The sequence below is a fragment of the Phyllopteryx taeniolatus genome, chromosome 16 (genome assembly GCF_024500385.1).
Source record: "Phyllopteryx taeniolatus isolate TA_2022b chromosome 16, UOR_Ptae_1.2, whole genome shotgun sequence".
Lineage (NCBI taxonomy): Eukaryota > Metazoa > Chordata > Actinopteri > Syngnathiformes > Syngnathidae > Phyllopteryx > Phyllopteryx taeniolatus.
The window spans coordinates 69,222-87,500 of record NC_084517.1 but is presented as its reverse complement, the minus strand read 5'-3'; the positions used below and the strand labels follow the sequence as shown (position 1 = coordinate 87,500).

The window sequence follows — 18,279 nt, the reverse complement described above, 5'->3', positions numbered from 1 at the left end:
TTGTACTCGCGCGGGTAGCAACCGCACTGACATCAACGCGGCTATCCCGCACGCAGTTTGCCTTTATACTCGCGCGCAACTCACGTGTATTTTGAAAATGTGATGCAGTTCTTCTCCAAGTCGGGGGTGTCGCTACGGGTGGTATTGGCAAGGACACCACAGAGTGGAGTTTCCTGTGCATTTTATGGCCAATTCCGGTAGCCGTTTTTACTTTCCGGAACAAAGCAACAATGGCGACTGTGGACCAGTGCCTGCGAGAACAAATGGACCTAGATGGCCAGATGATGCGTTTAATTATATTGCAAAATCGACCAAGGCGGCGGCAGCGTAGGCGGTATGTGTGGCCACTAAATGAAACTCGGGAGGACGGTATTGAGGAACCAAGGGGAAAGCTGAGTACGTCATCACAGCATGAGACTAAAACGGACCAATCACGAGAGATCACCACCACGACATTCTGCACGCGGCAACAATTTGTGCCGTGTGGGAGCATGGGAGCATAAAGAGGCCATTCGTCGCACAGCTTGGGAAACTGTCTCCAACGCGTTGTTAGTCCTTGCCAATTAACGACAGGCAGCTGTCCATTTGGTCTCCAGGAACGTCAGTGGTCTTTTCTCACATAAAAGAACTCACAAATGGTTGGTATATATACTTTTTGCTAATATTTTTCACCAGCTTCAACAGATAGTGTCAGAAGTGGGATGTGAGAGAAGTAACCGTTGAGTTCCAGACGGATCCTCCACTCCCATCTCCTTGCGAAGAACTGGACGGACGATCCACCCAGCCAGCCAGTCGGCTAAGGTAAGAACAATTTTGTTCCGTTTGGTCGGTGTTATTGTCCGTTCAGTAATACGTAAGTAATTAATCCTGCCATAATAAACTGTCTGATTAATTGGATATACTCAATACGATTTGACATTTTTATGCGGAAATATTAGCAAGGAGTATATTTTCATTATTTGTGGTTTTAGATGGTAGCCAAAATAAGACAAAAAAAAAAAAAAAAAGGGCACCACCAGATGGGGTGAAAACACTGTGGGAGGGTCCGGTTTTCAGCTATATTGAAGGCGCGGAAAAACCTGGAGTTTCCCAGGTCAGTCTTATTAATTATTATATGTCTTGACATACAGACCCTCCAAAAGTATTGGAAAGGCAAGGTCAATTCCTTTGTTTTGTTGTATACTGAAGACATTTGGGTTTCAGATCAAAAGATGAATATGTGACAAAAGTTGAGAATTCCAGCTTTTCTTTCATGGTATTTACATCAAGATGTGTTAAAGAACTCAGGACAGCGCAGCTTTTGTTCTCAAGTGAGGAAAAGTATTGGAAGAGACATGATTAAATTAACTTAGTGAATAACATTTAAATATTTGGTGGCATAACCCTTACTTGCAATAACTGCATCAAGCCTGCGGCCCATTGACTTCACCAGACTGTTGCATTCTTCATTTGAAATGCTTTTCCAGGCCTTTACTGCAGCCTCTTTCAGTTCTTGTTTGTTTCTGGGTGTTTCTCCCTTCAGTCTCCTCTACAGGAGGTAAAATGCATGCTCTATTGGGTTAAGGTCCAGTGATTGACTTGGCCAGTCTAATGGTTCGTTCCCGTCGGATACGTTTTGGGCGTTGCATGCGGCGTGATTACATAGAAAGTTAATGCAGTTCTCGCAGATAGACGTCAATCCGTTGCGGGCAGTGTGTATGATGCGTTTGATGCAGCGCGAAAATCTGTCTCCTTTGCCCGTTCGCTTGAAGCTGGCAGAGCTGCACAACAAACCACATTCGCATCGTGACAGCCAATCAGCATTGAGAATGGACTACGTCACAGACCATGTCCTGTACACTTGTTGAGTAGAGGAAAATGGAGGTGGTGATTGTTGCAGTCTGTGGACACCCTGAGCTGTTTGACACGACATGTTATGACCGGGACTGCGCAAGAAAGGAGCAGGATTGGAAAATCGTGAAGGAAGAAAGCTGGCATACCTGGTAAGTATATTTATTAATTTACTTGTTTACAGCTGCTGAACTGTGATCCAAGATAGCAATAGCATTAGCCAGCGCTTTATCACAACCACACACTATGTATTTCTATTTACAGATGAACTTTATCGGACAGATGAGGTGGAACAGGAGGAGGGTCAAGGAGAACAGGATGCTGCTGCCTCTTCCCCACCTCAAAGATTGCCTGGGGGTATGTACATAAAACATTTCGATACAATTATATTGGGTACAAGTGTACTACCTTTATATGCAATCGTGGTATGTGCTTTTCACAATGACTAGTACTGTATTCTATACTTTTCCTTTTGGGTCAATTCTTTTTATTTTTGTCGTGTTTCTTTTGTTTTTTTTCTGGGCTTTAAATTCAATATTTTAGGTTATAGTCATAAATGTTTTGGGTTTAACTATTATTGATTCTTGTGTACTATGTTGTTGTCTTATTGTTAATGTATTTTATATTGTTTTTTTAACCCAGTGTAGGTGACATTAAGTGACATGAAAGGCACCCAAAATAAAATTATAGATATAATTAAAAAATATAACCTTTACTGCTTTATATTACAAAATGTAAACAGAGCAGAAGAAATGAGAAGGAGCGTACAAACATTAATCCACCGTGGCCTCACTGCAACGATATGCTGTTCATGACAAGCATGATTCATTCCTTGAAAAGATTACCACGAGAGTGGAAGGAATATGGAAAATTTCAAATTAATTAATTAATGTATGAACAGAGCACATTTACTCTAAATTTCAACCAATTGGACCAATAATGTCCAGGTGGCAATCTTTTCCAGGAAGGATTCAGGCTTTTATACTTTTTGTTCCTCTTTATTTTGTTCTAGATGGATGTTTATTTAAAAAGGCCTTTTTTTTTTTTTTTTTTAAAAAGAAACAGACATGCAAACACCATATTTTCGTTAACTTATCTACTGGCGGAGGAAGGGGGCTTATGTGCTAAAGTCGCCCCCCCCATACTTGATGGGTCCAGATGGCTCCTTCACTTAGGCCCTGAATGGCTTGCGAGCCCTATCAATTGAAATGAAGGAACATTCAGGCATAACCCATTAGAAGATTGGATACACGCCACTTTTGGTAAATGGAAGAATTTGATAGTCTCTATTTTCAAATCTCTGATACAGCCGTAGTCCTGCTTATGCTTTGCTGCTGTTGCTGCATTCCATGTATTAGACACCTGTGTTTGTAATGCATAACCACTGCTTTGGACACCAAGCTTTCGGGTCCACACCTCCTGCCGACCAGATGCCCCTCCTCGGCTCCCCCAATTACCACTACGAATCCGACACCGCACCCAACTCACCCATCTTGTTCACCGTTCCTTCTGCCGATAATGAGGATGACGACAGCACTGGCGACACCATAGCTCAGCTTAATTTTGTTAGCTTAGTCATTGCAGCTCGTTTGTATGCTTGTATCATTCATTTTTAAATGGGAATTGTGTTCAGTTTGGCCGCAAGGCAGAGAGGGTCTGTCCAGGAGTATTGTTGAAATCTGCCACCCCGGTTTTCACCCCTGCACTTGCAGTTGCCTTTCCTTGTACAATGTTATACGATACATTACTTGCTCATAATTGTGTTTATGGTTGACTTATAATGTTGTCCTCTTCCTCTTCTCAGGTGCACACACACTTACGGTGCCCCATTGACTGCTTTTTGGCTGTTATCGTGCTGCTAACCTCACATCAGGGCTGTCAAGGCGAAGGGTTCCTCACATCGGGGTTCCTCATGTGGCCGCCTCCACCACATTCCTCTACTCGCTTCCCTGGTGCGGCATCAGCTGGATGAATACCACTCCAGATTTGGTTGACATGACAAGTCATGTCAAAAGGGTGAATTGATATATTTTTATAAAGATAGAATGCCTGCATATCAAAAAAATAAATAAAGAAGGCTGTGTGAGATTTAGACAGGCGTAGCCTGGGAAGAAGAACAGAAAAGATAGTGTATATTCGCAAGTATAAGTCATTTATATGGGCCGAAGGCAGGGACCTTGGCGATCCGATCCCCGGCTACAGAAGCTGGCTCAAAGGACGTGGAATGTCACCTCTCTGGCCGGGAAGGAGCCCGAGCTGGTGTGTGAGGTTGAGAAGTTCCGACTAGATATAGTCGAACTCGCCACCACACACAGCTTGGGCTCTGGTACCAGTCCTCTCGAGGGGGGTTGGACTCTCTTCCACTCTGGAGTTGCCCACGGTGGGGTGCCAAGCAGGTGTGGGTATACTCATTGCCCCCCGGCTCAGCGCCTGTACGTTGGGGTTCACCCCGGTGGACGAGAGGGTAGCCTCCCTCCGCCTTCGGGTGGGGGGGGACGGGTCCTGACTGTTGTTTGTGCCTATGCACCAAACAGCAGTTCAGAATTCCCACCCTTCTTGGAGTCCTTGGAGGGGGTGCTGGAGAGCGCTCCCGCTGGGGACTCCATCGTTCTGTTGGGGGCCTTCAATGCTCACGTCGGCAATGACAGTAAGACCTGGAAGGGTATCATTGGGAGGAACGGCCCCCCCGATCAGAACCCGAGCGGTGTTCTGTTATTGGACTTCTGTGCTCATCACGGATTGTCCATAACAAACACCATGTTCAAATATAAGGGTGTCCACACGTATACTTGGCACCAGGACACCCTAGGTCGCAGTTCGATGAGCGACTTTGTGGTCGTGTCATCGGACTTGCGGCCTCATGTCTTGGACACTCGGGTGAAGAGAGGGGCAAGCTGTCAACTGATCACCACCTGATGGTGAGTTGGCTCCGATGGTGGGGGAAGATGCCGGTCCTACGTGGCAGGCCCAAACGTATTGTGAGGGTCTGCTGGGAACGTCTGGCAGAATCCTCTGTCAGGAGTTTCAACAGAACTTTACTCATGTTCCGGGGGAGGCGGGGGTCATCGAGTCCGAGTGGACCATGTTCCGCGCCTCCATTGCTGAGGCGGCCGACCAGAGCTGTGGCCGTAAGGTGGTCGGTGCCTGTCGTGGCGGCAATCCCCGAACCCGTTGGTGGACACCAACGGTGAGGGATGCCGTCAAGCTGAAGAAAGAGTCCTATTGGGCTTTTTTGGCCTGTGGGACTCCTGAGGCAGCAGATGGGTGCCAGCTGGCCAAGCGGAATGCAGCTTTGGTCGTCGCTGAAACAAGAACGCGGGTATGGGAGGAGTTTGGTGAGGCCATGGAGAAAGGCATCCGGATGGCTTCGAGGAAATTCTGGTTCACCATCCGGCATCTCAGGACAGGAAAGCAGTGCACCACCAACAGTGTGTATACTGGGGATGGGGCGCTGCTGACCTCGACTCGGGACTTTGTGAGTCGGTGGGGAGAATAATTCGAAGACCTCCTCAATTACACCAACACGCCTTCCAATGAGGAAGCAGAATCTGGGTTCTCTGAGGCGGGCGCTTCTATCTCTGGGGTTGAGGTGCTTAAAAAGCTCCTCGGTGGCAAGGCCCCGGGGGTGGATGAGATTCGCCCGGAGTTCCTAAAGGCTCTGGATGTTGTGGGGCTGTCCTGGTTGACACGCCTCTGCAACATCACGTGGATATCGGGGACAGTGCCTCTGGATTGGCAGACTGGGGTGGTGGTCCCCCTTTTTATGAAGGGGGACCGTAGGGTGTGTTCAAACTACAGGGGGAAATCACACTCCTCAGCCTCCCTGGTAAGGTCTATTCAGGGGTGCTGGAGAGGAGGGTCTGTCAGGAAGTCGAATCTGAGATTCAGGAGGAGCAGTGTGGTTTTCGTTCTGGCCGTGGAACAGTGGACCAGCTCTACACCCTCGGCAGGGTCCTCGAGGGTGCATAGGATTTCGCCCAACCAGTCTACATGTGTTTTGTGGACTGATACAGGCTGTTCTGTACTTTATTACGACCGGAGTCAGAGCTTGGTCCGCATATAGGGCAGTAAGTCGGACTCGTTCCCGGTGAGGGATGGACTCCGCCAAGGCTGTGCTTTGTCACCGATTCCAAGCATCCACAATCCATTCACAAATTGTGGCGTAACTCGCCCGGCGCTGCCTTCTCGTCTTAGTAAAGCTGTGTTCGCCATCTGTCATCCATCGCTCCCACGCAGCTCGCAACTTCACTTTGAACGCCCTGTTTAACCGATGTCCAGCAGTTGGGAGTTCCTTCGTCAAGCCTCCCGGAATGATGGCAGGCTCAGAGTTATTGCACTCAGTCGAATGGTGACTGTAGAGACGCTTCTCCCGGCTGTTCTTTGTTCTTTGTCCATCTCGCCTAGTTTCCACGGAAACTCAGCTTTGTCTTCTTGTCATGGCAAAGCTCATTTTCCTGCTTCCTCCACTTGCGAACCATGGATTCGTTGATCTTGAATTCTCTTGCGGCTGCTCGATTCCCATGTTCCTCCGCGTAACCGATAGCTTGCAGTTTAAACTGTGCTTCCTAAGCGTGTCTCTTCGTAGGTGCCATTTTCGGGCATCCTTAGCCAAACCGATGTTTTGCACAATGCACATACTGGCGCTATATACCTACTGGGTGTGTGCCTTTACCGTCCTCTGTCATGTGCACCCTTCCCCCTTTACGTCCGCATGCTGTCCTCAGTCACGTCCGCCTTTCCTCTATAAAAGCAGCGTGTCGGCAGGAAATGCTCCCAGTCAGTCAAGCGGAGGGCTCATCGAAGCCACACAACATTTACAGATTTTGGAACTCTGTGCATACATAAGGCGCCCCGTCAATTTTGGAAAAAAATTAAGACTTTTAAGTGCGCCTTATGGTCGTGGAAATACGGTAAGTACATGACATTCTCCTACCAAGATTGTTCTTCTCACCTCATATTTTTAGGGCAAATGACGCTCTTAGAAATATGACTAAATATTTGACCCATACGCGTCACTGGTGGATATTTTTTACTGAAACTTGTCAGCCTATCAGAGAAGGGGTTCCTCAAGTAGCAGACAAAATGAGATGGTCAAGGAGGCATGCTAAGAAAAATTTAAAGTTTTACTCTAATATGAAAGCTTTTTTTTTTTTTTTTTTTTTTTAAACCAGATTTTCTATAGGGGATATCACACAAAAGCGTTCCCCAAAAAGGAAATTTCTCTCATTTCTTGCTGTGCTGTACGTAGGTTGAAGTGGCCGTAACAACCAGACTCAGCATTTTTCCAGAGTCATTTTTGGCAAATCTTGTCACGTTTCTACATATATTTACCATGTACAACCCCAATTCCAATGAAGTCGGGACGTTGTGTTAAACAAATAAAAACGGAATACAATGATTTGCAAATCATGTTCAACCTATATTTAATTGAATACACTACAAAGATATTTAATGTTCAAACTGATAAACTTTGTGTGCTGTCGGTGTGACAGAAGAATTTAAGGTGGACGTGGGACTGCATCAGGGATCAGCCCTGAGCCCCTTCCTTTTTGCAGTGGTGATGGATAGGCTGACAGATGAGGTTAGACTGGAATCCCCGTGGACCATGATGTTTGCAGATGACATTGTGATCTGCAGTGAAAGCAGGGAGCAGCTGGAGGAACAGTTAGAAAGATGGAGGCATGCACTGGAAAGAAGAGGAATGAAGATTAGCCGAAGTAAAACAGAATATATGTGCATGAATGAGAGGGGTGGTGGGGGAAGAATGAGGCTACAGGGAGAAGAGATGGCAAAGGTAGAGGACTTTAAATACTTGGGGTCAACCGTCCAGAGCAATGGTGAGTGTGGTCAGGAAGTGAAGAAACGGGTCCAAGCAGGTTGGAACGGGTGGAGGAAGGTGTCAGGTGTGTTATGTGACAGAAGAGTCTCTGCTAGGATGAAGGGCAAAGTTTATAAAACAGTGGTGAGGCCAGCCATGATGTATGGATTAGAGACAGTGGCACTGAAGAGAAAACAGGAAGCAGAGCTGGAGGTGGCGGAAATGAAGATGTTGAGGTTCGCTCTCGGAGTGACCAGGTTGGATAAAATTAGAAATGAGCTCATCAGAGGGACAGCCAAGGTTCGATGTTTTGGAGACAAAGCTAGAGAGAGCAGACTTCAATGGTTTGGACACGTCCAGAGGAGAGAGAGTGAGTATATTGGTAGAAGGATGATGAGGATGGAGCTGCCAGGCAAGAGAGCTAGAGGAAGACCAAAGAGAAGGTTGATGGATGTCGTGAGGGAAGACATGATGGCAGTTGGTGTTCGAGAGGAGGATGCAGGAGATAGGCTCTCATGGAAAAGGATGACGCGCTGTGGCGACCCCTAACGGGACAAGCCGAAAGGAAAAGAAGAAGAAGAAGAAACTGATAAACTTTATTGTTTTTAGCAAATAATAATTAACTTAGAATTTTATGGCAGGAACAGGTTCCAAAAAAAGCTGGGACAGAGTCATGTTTACCACTGTGTTACATCACCTTTTCTTTTAACAATATTCAAAAAAAAAATTGAATGCTTATATGCTTAACATTGAGCTAAAACTTCACCAAACAAGCAACTTTTCATCACAAAGAATTGGGACAAAATTCACAAAAACGTCTCACAGTATCACAAACACGAACCTTGTGTCTGTGGGTAGGTAAAGGAATCAACGTTTTAAAGAGCATTTGGTTCCATTTTTTACTCTTTTTCGTTTTACTTTCGTTTTTACGCGTGAGGTTATTTTTCGTGCCAAAATGCTGAGCAAACACTTCAAAATAAAAGGCTGTATGCCTCAAATAGGAAGTCAAGTTGCACATATAAACCATTTGGCATGAGAAAACAGTCGTAAATAACTATTTTAGCAATGCTACATTAAACTTTTAGCTGAAACATTAATTAATGAATATTAAGTCATTTTGGTTAGTTCCACTGCGATTGGCTGGCAACCAGTTCAGGGTGTACCCTGCCTCCTGCCCGATGACAGCTGGGATAGGCTCCAGCACGCCCGCGAACCTAGTGAGGAGAAGCGGCTCAGAAAATGGATGGATGGATGGATGGTTAGTTCCACACTAATTGCCTTTTAGTTCATAGGTTTGATATTGATATTGGTTATAAAGAACCCAGAGTACAATGTTCATTTTAGTTTATGCTGCAGGCTGCTAAGTAAATGGATGTTCATAATTTGGACTCCCTTTATGTAAGCCATGTAAACATTTTTGACCCGGTCCCCCAAAAGAATCGGAATAGAGAATCATTTGGAATCGGGACCGGAATCACTCAAATTCAAAAGATGCCCAACCCTACTAAACAGTATAAAAATCTCCAAGCCACACTATTACATGTCTTTATGTGGCTAAACCATTAGCCACAGTTAGCCAGTCCTCGTCACTGGAAACTAAGCCGATAAGCTTTAACGATATGCGGCCAATTAGTCATTACTCAGGAATAGGGCTGAACAATTTGGAAAAAAACTTATTTGCAAGGTTTTTTTGTTTGTTTCTTTAAAAAGTTCCCCTTCCATGTATGTTTTACTATTCATTTTGATCATCTTTGATCTACTTTTATCTGGTTTGCATGATAATTTTAGTTGGAAATGCCAAAAATGTTCTTTTTCCAGCTATTCAAGTCTATTCTGCCTGGCATTTGAAACGGTCGGATTTGTCAATATTACGCAACATGTAAATAAATGACCTTTGCTCTGATTCGATATTCAACTTCCCTAATTTAAATATGAAAAACAGCTTCGGTCTGATTGGTCCAAATAGATGTCAACCTTTGATCCCTTGTTTCAGACTCAAATTCATCGCATGAGTTTCGTGGGAGTTGCTGATACACTCTGAACGCACATTCAAATGCAGTCTATAAGTATGTTGTGTTTTACAACAATGGTCCTCCTCAGCGTCGGCGGACAAATGCCGTGGCGGTGTCGCCAGTTTTCCACAAAAACACTGGCTTGTGCGTCCTAATTACCGTAATTTATCGTCTATAATGCACATTTTATTCCTCCCCCCAAAAAATTTTAAAGTCAAGAGTGCGCATCGTACATGGGTATAGGGGAAAATGGAAAAAAACTGACATTTTATAAATGTATGCCGCCACCATCTAGCGATTATGAAAAAGCTGTAAACTTTAACTCCAATATGCCACCACCATGTTATGAAAAAGGTGTACACTTTCATTCTAATATGCTACCGCCACCTAGAGGTTATGAAAAAGGTATAGCCTACACTTTGATTCCAATATGACAGTGGTACGTATGACTGCATATATGGACAGTTGTGCTCATAAGTTTACATACCCTGGCAGAATGTGAAATATTGTTTTTTTAAGTACGACTGATGACTGAACCACAACCATCATTAATTTCTTTATGGTTATGTTTTGTTGAATGATAATGCTTTTCTGAAACGCTTGACAGATTAATTTGAGTCCCATTAAAATAAAATGTGTTTCCCCTGGCCCTTTATGTTTTCTTTAAATGATTGTACCCATCTTACAAATTCTGCCTGAATAATCAAACATATGAGCACAACTGTGTGTTTTCTCATTTACTAAATAAAAGTAGGGCTGTAAATTTCACAATAAGAGCAAGTAAATAAAACGAAAGTATTACGTGTTCAAATAAAGTGGAGAACTGCCTCAGCAGCTCCTGTGGCAGGCCATGCTTTCTCAGAAGCCGCAGGAAGTACATCCTCTGCTGGGCCTTGTTGAGGATGGAGTTGATGTTGATCGCCCACTTCAGGTCCTGAGAGACTAATTCCCAAGAACTTGAAGGTCTCGACGGTTGACACAAAGCAGCTGGACAGCGTGAGGGGCAGCTGTGGCGAAGGATGCTTCCTGAAGTCCACGATCATCTCTACAGTCTTGAGCGTGTTCAGCTCAAGAATGATGGAATGATGGTGGAGCGTTTGAAACAAGATGGTACCTTGCACAGTTCCAGAGATCTATTGAAGATCTGTGTGAAGGCTGAAGCGAGCTGGTCCGTGCAGACTTTGAGGCATTGTTAATTATTTGTTGTTTGAAGTTGCGTCTCACATCCTGTTCGTGGATGGTTAACGCAGAAGTCAGAGGTGTGATTGTGGTCGGTGGTGCGGCTGGGTGGGTGTGGGGTGTGAAAGTGTCCTTTTCAAATCTGCAGTAGAAGGTATTCAAGTCGTTTGCTAGTGTGCTATTGTTCTCAGCTTGGGGTGATCGTCGCTTGTAATTGGTCAGCGATTGTAATGCATGCCAGACTGATTTTGAGTCGTTAGCGCTAAATTGTTTTTCCAACTTTGCTGCATAGTTTCTCTTTGCAATGTTAATTTCTTTAGTCAGCTGGTTTCTAGCTCTATTATACAGGGACCTGTCCCCGCTCTGATATGCGCCTTCCTTAGCTTGGTGAAGTTGCTTAAGTTTGGCAGTGAACCACGGCTTGTTGTTATTGAATGTGCGAAATGACTTTGTTGTTACACACACATCTTCGCAGAAACTAATATAGGATGTGAGGGTGTCCGTATATTCATCCAGGCTGCCAGCTGAATTTTCAAAGACACTCCAGTCTGTGCAGTCTAAACAGCTTTGAAGTTCTATCTTTGCTTCATTGGTCCACTTTTTCACTGTTTTCACTGTAGGCTTCACGCATTTAAGTTCTTCCCTGTATGTCGGTATTAAGTGAATTAAGCAGTGATTAGACGAGCCCAGTGCTGCACAAGGTTTGGCACGGTATGTGTTATTTAGCGTACTATAGCAGTGGTCTAAAATGTTATTTTCCCTGGTAGGACAGTCGATGTGCTGCTTATATTTAGGGAGTTCATGGTTGACTTTAGCTTTGAATTTCTATTTCAGTTTAGCTTTCAATTTCAATTTTACATGTTCGGCGAGCATTAGCAACCCGTCGTTCGTGTTAGCTTGAGGAGGAATATAGACACTGGTGAGAATGAATGATGCAAACTCACGAGGCGAGTAGAATGGCTTACAGTTCAAAAACAGCAACTCTAAATGCAGGCTGCACTGTGTGCTGAGCGAATCAGTCCTGTGTTCTTCCATCACAGTCTGGTTTGGTGCTGCTACAGAAAAGGACAAACGCCAACTGCAACGGACAATCAAAACTGCTGAAAAGATTGTCGGTACCCCCCTACCCACTCTTGAGGACTTGCACGCTGCCAGAACTAAGACAAGAGCGTGCAAAATCCTCTCGGACCCTCCACAGCTCTTCCAGCTCCTTCCCTCAGGTAGGCGCTACCAATCAATGCAAACTAGAACTAGCAGACATTCCAACAGCTTCTTCCCTCTTGCAATCAACTTCTTAAACAGCTAATCTACAATTCCATTGCAACATGCTGCCAATTTATTTTTGTCTTGCGTTTATTGTCACATTTTTGTCAGGCCAATCATACATACTCGTGCACTCACCGTTGTAGTCTCACCACGCTGCACTATTTGCATATCTGTTGTGGACCAATACTGGCCACTCATGCCAGAGTAGCATCTGCCCACTTGCACACTGACAGGAGTATCTGCAACATTTGCACAAACGACATTGTCCCAGATTATTGCCCTACTAGTCACTTTAAACTGCATACACTCCTTGAAGTCTCGGCACCCTTTGCACAATGGTCATTGCACCGGACTATTGCTATATTAGTCATTCAAACTGCTCTAAGTGCAAGAGGACTTTGCATCTTTTTGCACAATTGTCAAAACAATTGTACCAGCATTACCAGATAACTCGTATCTGGTAATGCCAGATAAGAGTTATAAAAAGTAAGTACATAAGAAGTATTATAACTTCTTATAAGTAAGTAAGTAAATGCATTACTTATAATAAAGTAATGCATACTTTATTGCTCAGTGACTGTTTTTCTCAATGTCTTTATGTCTCAAAAGCATTCTCTGTCAATTGACTGTTGTCGCACAAGAGCGGCTACAACTACCGGAGACAAATTCCTTGTGTTTTTTGGATATACTTGGCAAAAAAATTATTCTGATCTCACTGGCGGCGACGTCGCAGAGAGTGGTCAATTGCAGCAACATGGGGACCCGGAAGACCAAAATGTTGCTTGCGCTCTCACCGGTAAGATGTCTGTGAGACATTTCCAGACAATGTGAAAAGAAATTTACCTGATATAGGCCTATAGACAGTATATAAACAGGGCTCTCGTTTGATATGCGTACCTCGTCTGAGATGCACAAAAATTAGCAGGGATGCATAAAGTAAGATTAATCTGCATCTGAGGACGCAATGCTATGGATCCGGCGTATGTTTTTTTAAGAAGACAGTGCTCTAGAGTGCAGCAAAAAACAGTGTCTACTTGTACACCCAGCCATTTGAGGAAGATTTTTTATTTTTATTTTTTGCTACTTTATTTTGAGCCTTGTCGTGTCTTAGGACATAGTACTGTAAATTACAATAAAGTAATTTAATTACAGTAAAATAGCACCCATTATTTCTGTCATATTGTAATGTTGGTTTGACCTGACTGATTAGAATACAGGACCTGAATAGAGAATACTTTTGAAGATACTCAGTATACAGTAAAAAGTAAATACAGTAAGTGAACAAGTCATTTAAATAGACACACTGCTCCATCTTGTGATCGGATTGGTGATCGGTTATCGTTTTGTTTTTTAAACTCGCTGATCGGTGATCAGCCCCAAAAATCCTGATTGCCTAAAGCCTACTTTACTGTGTATAATCTGCTAATCTGTGGCAAATGTTAAATGTTTGTTCAAGTGCAGTTTTACAGAACAGAGCCTGTGTTTTATTTATATTTATATCTTTATCTAAAATCTTTATTTTTTATTCTACATTACAATTCCAATGTTCAATAAATTCCTACGAATTAATTGTTCTTAAAAAGGATATACTTCCATTATTATGCTCTAATATCACTATATCTGTGGTATAAAAACATTAACGATAGCCTACTATCATTTTTGGTGATAGTTTTTGGGAAAATATAGCTTCCTTAAAAACTAAAGACAATACATTCAGAGAGAGCAATGGATAACACAAAAATATTGTACAAAATGTATAAAAAATAAAGTAACTATAACAAAACTGCAATGTAGTGGGACAGCAAAGCAAGAACGATGATATAGTCTAGGATTACAGGTATCTGTATTCCATCCATCCATTTGCTACACCGCTTATCCTCACTAGGGTCAAGGGCAGGGGCGGGCAAACTTTTTGGCTCAGGGGCCACATTGACCGTTAAAATTTGACAGGCGGGCCAAGCCAGGACCAGATGATTACATATAAAAAATAAACAAAACAAAATAAAGGCATTTGTAGTGTTAATACTTGGATTTACTTTTAATGGTAAGAGTGTTGTTTTGTTGATCACCTGGGTTTTTGCCAGTGCATCAAAGTATGGTGTTTTTTTGTGGCAATTCTCAGAACACATCTAAGGTGTTCATCACTCAGCTGGGATGTTTTGTTAGTGTTCATCACACTAAAAGTCTGTTCACACACACATGTAGAGCCAAACACCACCAGCATCCTCTGTGCAATCTTCTGGATTTTTGGAAATTTGTCTGCGCTTAATGACGCATAAAACCCATCCAGTTTGAGAGTTGAACTTCTCTTTTAAGACAGTATCACATTGGAGATCAATCAGTTCCATCTGCAGCTCCCGTGACGCTGTTTCAGGGCTCCCGTGACGCTGTTTCAGGGTCTTGTGTGACTGAATATTGGATGGCAGTTTGTCAGATAAAGGTGTTTTACTGAGCCTGCAAGCTTGATTTTAACCCCTGCGCCATAGCCATCAGTTCCTGCATTGATTGGTAGAAAAGTGACGGCTGATGTTATATTCCTCTAAAATCGCAATGGTTTCTTAAATTAGACATACAGCCTTTGACCGGACTTTAGTGAAAAAGTATTTAGTAGTCCATTCTATATTAAACACTCGGCACTCACTGTCGACTTTTCTTTTCTTTGACCCACTCATGGTTGAACAGTTCTGAGCAGTAGCAGAGTTAAAAACAGAACAGCCAAAGTCAAGTCAATGTATCACTATACCTACTGAACTACCTGGTGGAACCACTGGGCATTACAGGACAACCTGGTGGAACCACTGGACATTACAGCACAACCTGGTGGAACCACTGGGCATTACAGCACAACCTGGTGGAACCACTGGGCATTACATGACATGGTCAAATGAATGCAGTCATGATTTTGATATGATTTCGGCAATTTTGTACCAATCTTTGGCGGGGCGCATTGAAATGCTCAATGGGCCGGATGTGGCCCATGGGCCGTAGTTTGCCCACGCCTGGTCAAGGGTATACTGGAGCCTATCCCAGCTAACTGCGGTATTCCATGATGATAAATTACAGGAACTACTCATTGTTTCCAGACATGTACATCCTGGGACTCACACAGCTTCAAGTGTAAAATGATCCATGCACCGTAATTTCTCATGTATAATGCACCCCCAAAAAATTTCAAGTCAATAGTGCACATTATACATAGGTATAGGGGAAAATGAAAAAACTTTCACATTATATAAATGCATGCCGCCATCTAGTGGTTATGAAAAAGCTGTACACTTTCATTCCAAAATGCCACCGCCACCCAGTGGTTATAAAAAATGTGTAGCCTACACTCTCCAATATGACAGGGGTACGTATGACTGCATGTACGTACAGTTGTGCTCATAAGGTTTATATACCCTGCCAGAATTGGTTTAAAAAATAATTTGTTTCCCTCCCCCCCAAATATGACTGATGACTGAATAACAGCCATAATTTCTTTATGGTTATGTTTTGTTTAACGATAATGCTTTTCATTTGCATGAGCAAAGATGGCGCCTACCAGTGTGGTCGCCTCGGTAACGCGCTCTCTAGTATTGTCTTTGTTTTTGTGTTTTTCGTCCGTCTTTGGAGACTTTACACGACTCACTTACACAAGGGGAGACCTGCTAACCATCAAGGAGTCTACTCCGGACTTTCTGTCACCGACTTTCGAATATCCGCTCATTTTTTTTCCCCGAGTTACTCACCGGAGCGGCGTCCGCGGTTTTCGGCGCATGGAGACGGAAGCGGCGCCACAGAGGGAAGCGAGCCGACATTCAGGTGAAACTCCCCAAGAGAGGACACAGATTGGCGTTCCCGTCGATCCACCTCGCAAATGTACGCTCCCTACCCAACAAAATGGACGAGCTTCATCTTCTGTTAAAGACCAGGAAAGACTTCGGACGTTCCGCGGCCATGTGCTTCACGGAGACCTGGCTTTGCGACGCTGTACCCGATGGCGGCGTCATGCTCCCCGGCTTCCACATTCATCGAGCGGACCGCGACATGGAATCATCGGGGAAAACAAAGGGCGGCGGGATATGCCTCTATATCAACGAAAAATGGTGTACGGACGTCACGGTGCTCAGCACACACTGCAGCCCGCATTTGGAGTCGCTATTCTTAAACTGTAAACCATTCGACTCGTCACATGAGTTCGCATCATTCATACTGGCTGGGGTCTATATAACGCCTCAAGCTAACACGAACGCCGCATTGCTAACGCTCGCCGATCAAGTCAACGAAATTAAAAAAAAACACCCCGACTCACCCCTTATTATTCTTGGGGACTTTAACAAAGCTAAACTCAACCACGAACTCCCTAAATACAAGCAACACATCGACTGTCCTACCAGGGAAAATAATACTTTAGACCACTGCTAGACTACGGTAAAAAAACGCATACCGTGCTATACCTCGTGCAGCCCTGGGCTCGTCTGATCACTGCTTAATTCACTTAATACCGACGTACAGGCAAGAACTTAAATGTGCGAAGCCTACAGTGAAAACAGTCAAAAAGTGGACAAATGAAGCCAAGATGGAACTTCAAAGCTGTTTAGACTGCACAGACTGGAGTGTCTTTGAAAATTCAGCTGGCAGCCTGGATGAATATACGGACACTGTCACATCCTATATCAGTTTCTGTGAAGAGGTCTGTGTACCAACAAAATCATTTCGCACATTCAACAACAATAAGCCGTGGTTCACTGCTAAACTTAAGCAGCTTCGCCAAGCTAAGGCGGACGCATATCAGACCGGGGACAGGGCCCTGTATAATCGAGGTAGAAACCAGCTGACTAAAGAAATAAACATTGCAAAGAGGATCTATACAGAAAAGTTGGAAAATAAGTTTAGGGCAAACGACTCTAAATCAGTCTGGCATGCATTCCAATCGCTGACTAATTACAAGCGACGATCCCCCCAAGCTGAGAACAATAGCACACTAGCCAACGACTTGAATACCTTCTACTGCAGATTTGAAAAGGACAGTTTCACACCACACACCCACCCGGCCGCACCCGCGACCACAATCACACCTCTGACCTCTGCGTTAACCATCCATGAACAGGATGTGAGACGCATCTTCAAACAACAAAAGATTAACAAAGCGGCAGGCCCGGACCACGTGTCCCCATCCTGCCTCAAAGTCTGCGCGGACCAGCTCGCTCCAGTCTTCACTCAGATCTTCAACAGATCTCTGGAAATGTGCGAAGTTCCATCCTGTTTCAAACGCTCCACCATCATTCCAGTCCCAAGAAACCTGCAATCTCGGGTCTGAATGACTACAGGCCTGTCGCTTTGACATCTGTCGTCATGAAGTCCTTTGAACGTCTCGTGCTGGACCACCTCAAGAGTGTCACAGGTCCCCTGCTGGACCCCCTGCAGTTTGCCTACCAAGCGAACAGATCTGCGGATGATGCAGTCAACATGGGACTGCACTTCATCTTAGAACACCTCGACAGTGCAGGGACCTACGCGAGGATCCTGTTCGTGGACTTCAGCTCAGCGTTCAACAGCATCATCCCTGAACTCCTTTCATCCAAGCTTCTCCAGCTCAGCGTCTCACCTGCCATCTGCCAGTGGATTTACAGCTTTCTGACGGGCAGGACACAGCAGGTCAGGCTGGGGGAGGCCACCTCATCCACACGCAGCATCAGCACTGGGGCGCCCCAGGGTTGTGTCCTCTATCCGCTGCTCTTCTCGCTCTACACGAACGACTGCACCTCAGCGAACCCGACTGTCAAACTCCTGAAGTTTGCAGATGACACCACTGTCATCGGCCTCATCAAGGACGGTGACGAGTCTGCATATCGACAGGAAGCGGAGAGGCTGGAGCTGTGGTGCGGCCGACACAACCTGGAGCTGAACACGCTCAAGACTGTAGAGATGATCGTGGACTTCAGGAGGCATCCTTCGCCACAGCTGCCCCTCACGTTGTCCAGGTGCCTTGTGTCAACCGTCGAGACCTTCAAGTTCCTGGGAATTACAATCTCCCAGGACCTGAAGTGGGCGACCAACATCAACTCCGTCCTCAAAAAGGCCCAGCAGAGGATGTACTCCCTGCGGCTTCTGAGAAAGCACGGCCTGCCACCGGAGCTGCTGAGACAGTTCTACACAGCGGTCATCGAATCAGTCCTGTGTTCTTCATCACAG

General features: G+C 44.7%; 1 protein-coding gene and 1 long non-coding RNA gene across 8 annotated transcripts in view; one reads left to right on the top strand and one right to left on the bottom strand.

Moving 5' to 3' along the window:
- LOC133465408 (zinc finger protein 646-like) overlaps positions 1–18,279 on the bottom strand; it is a 101,781-nt gene that overhangs the window by 75,209 nt on the left and 8,293 nt on the right. The window contains exon 1 of one of the 7 annotated variants that reach the window (XM_061748198.1): positions 10,463–16,484. The exons of the other annotated variants lie outside the window; for them this stretch is intronic. Coding sequence (XP_061604182.1) covers positions 10,463–10,540 — 78 coding nt within the window. The 5' untranslated portion in view covers positions 10,541–16,484. Of the gene's footprint in view, positions 1–10,462; positions 16,485–18,279 lie in introns of those variants that run through there. 7 annotated transcript variants of the gene reach the window in all.
- Positions 529–3,769, top strand: LOC133465409 (uncharacterized). Its single transcript, XR_009784629.1, has 3 exons — positions 529–1,982; positions 2,095–2,187; positions 3,635–3,769. It is a non-coding gene; the product is annotated as an uncharacterized LOC133465409 (long non-coding RNA).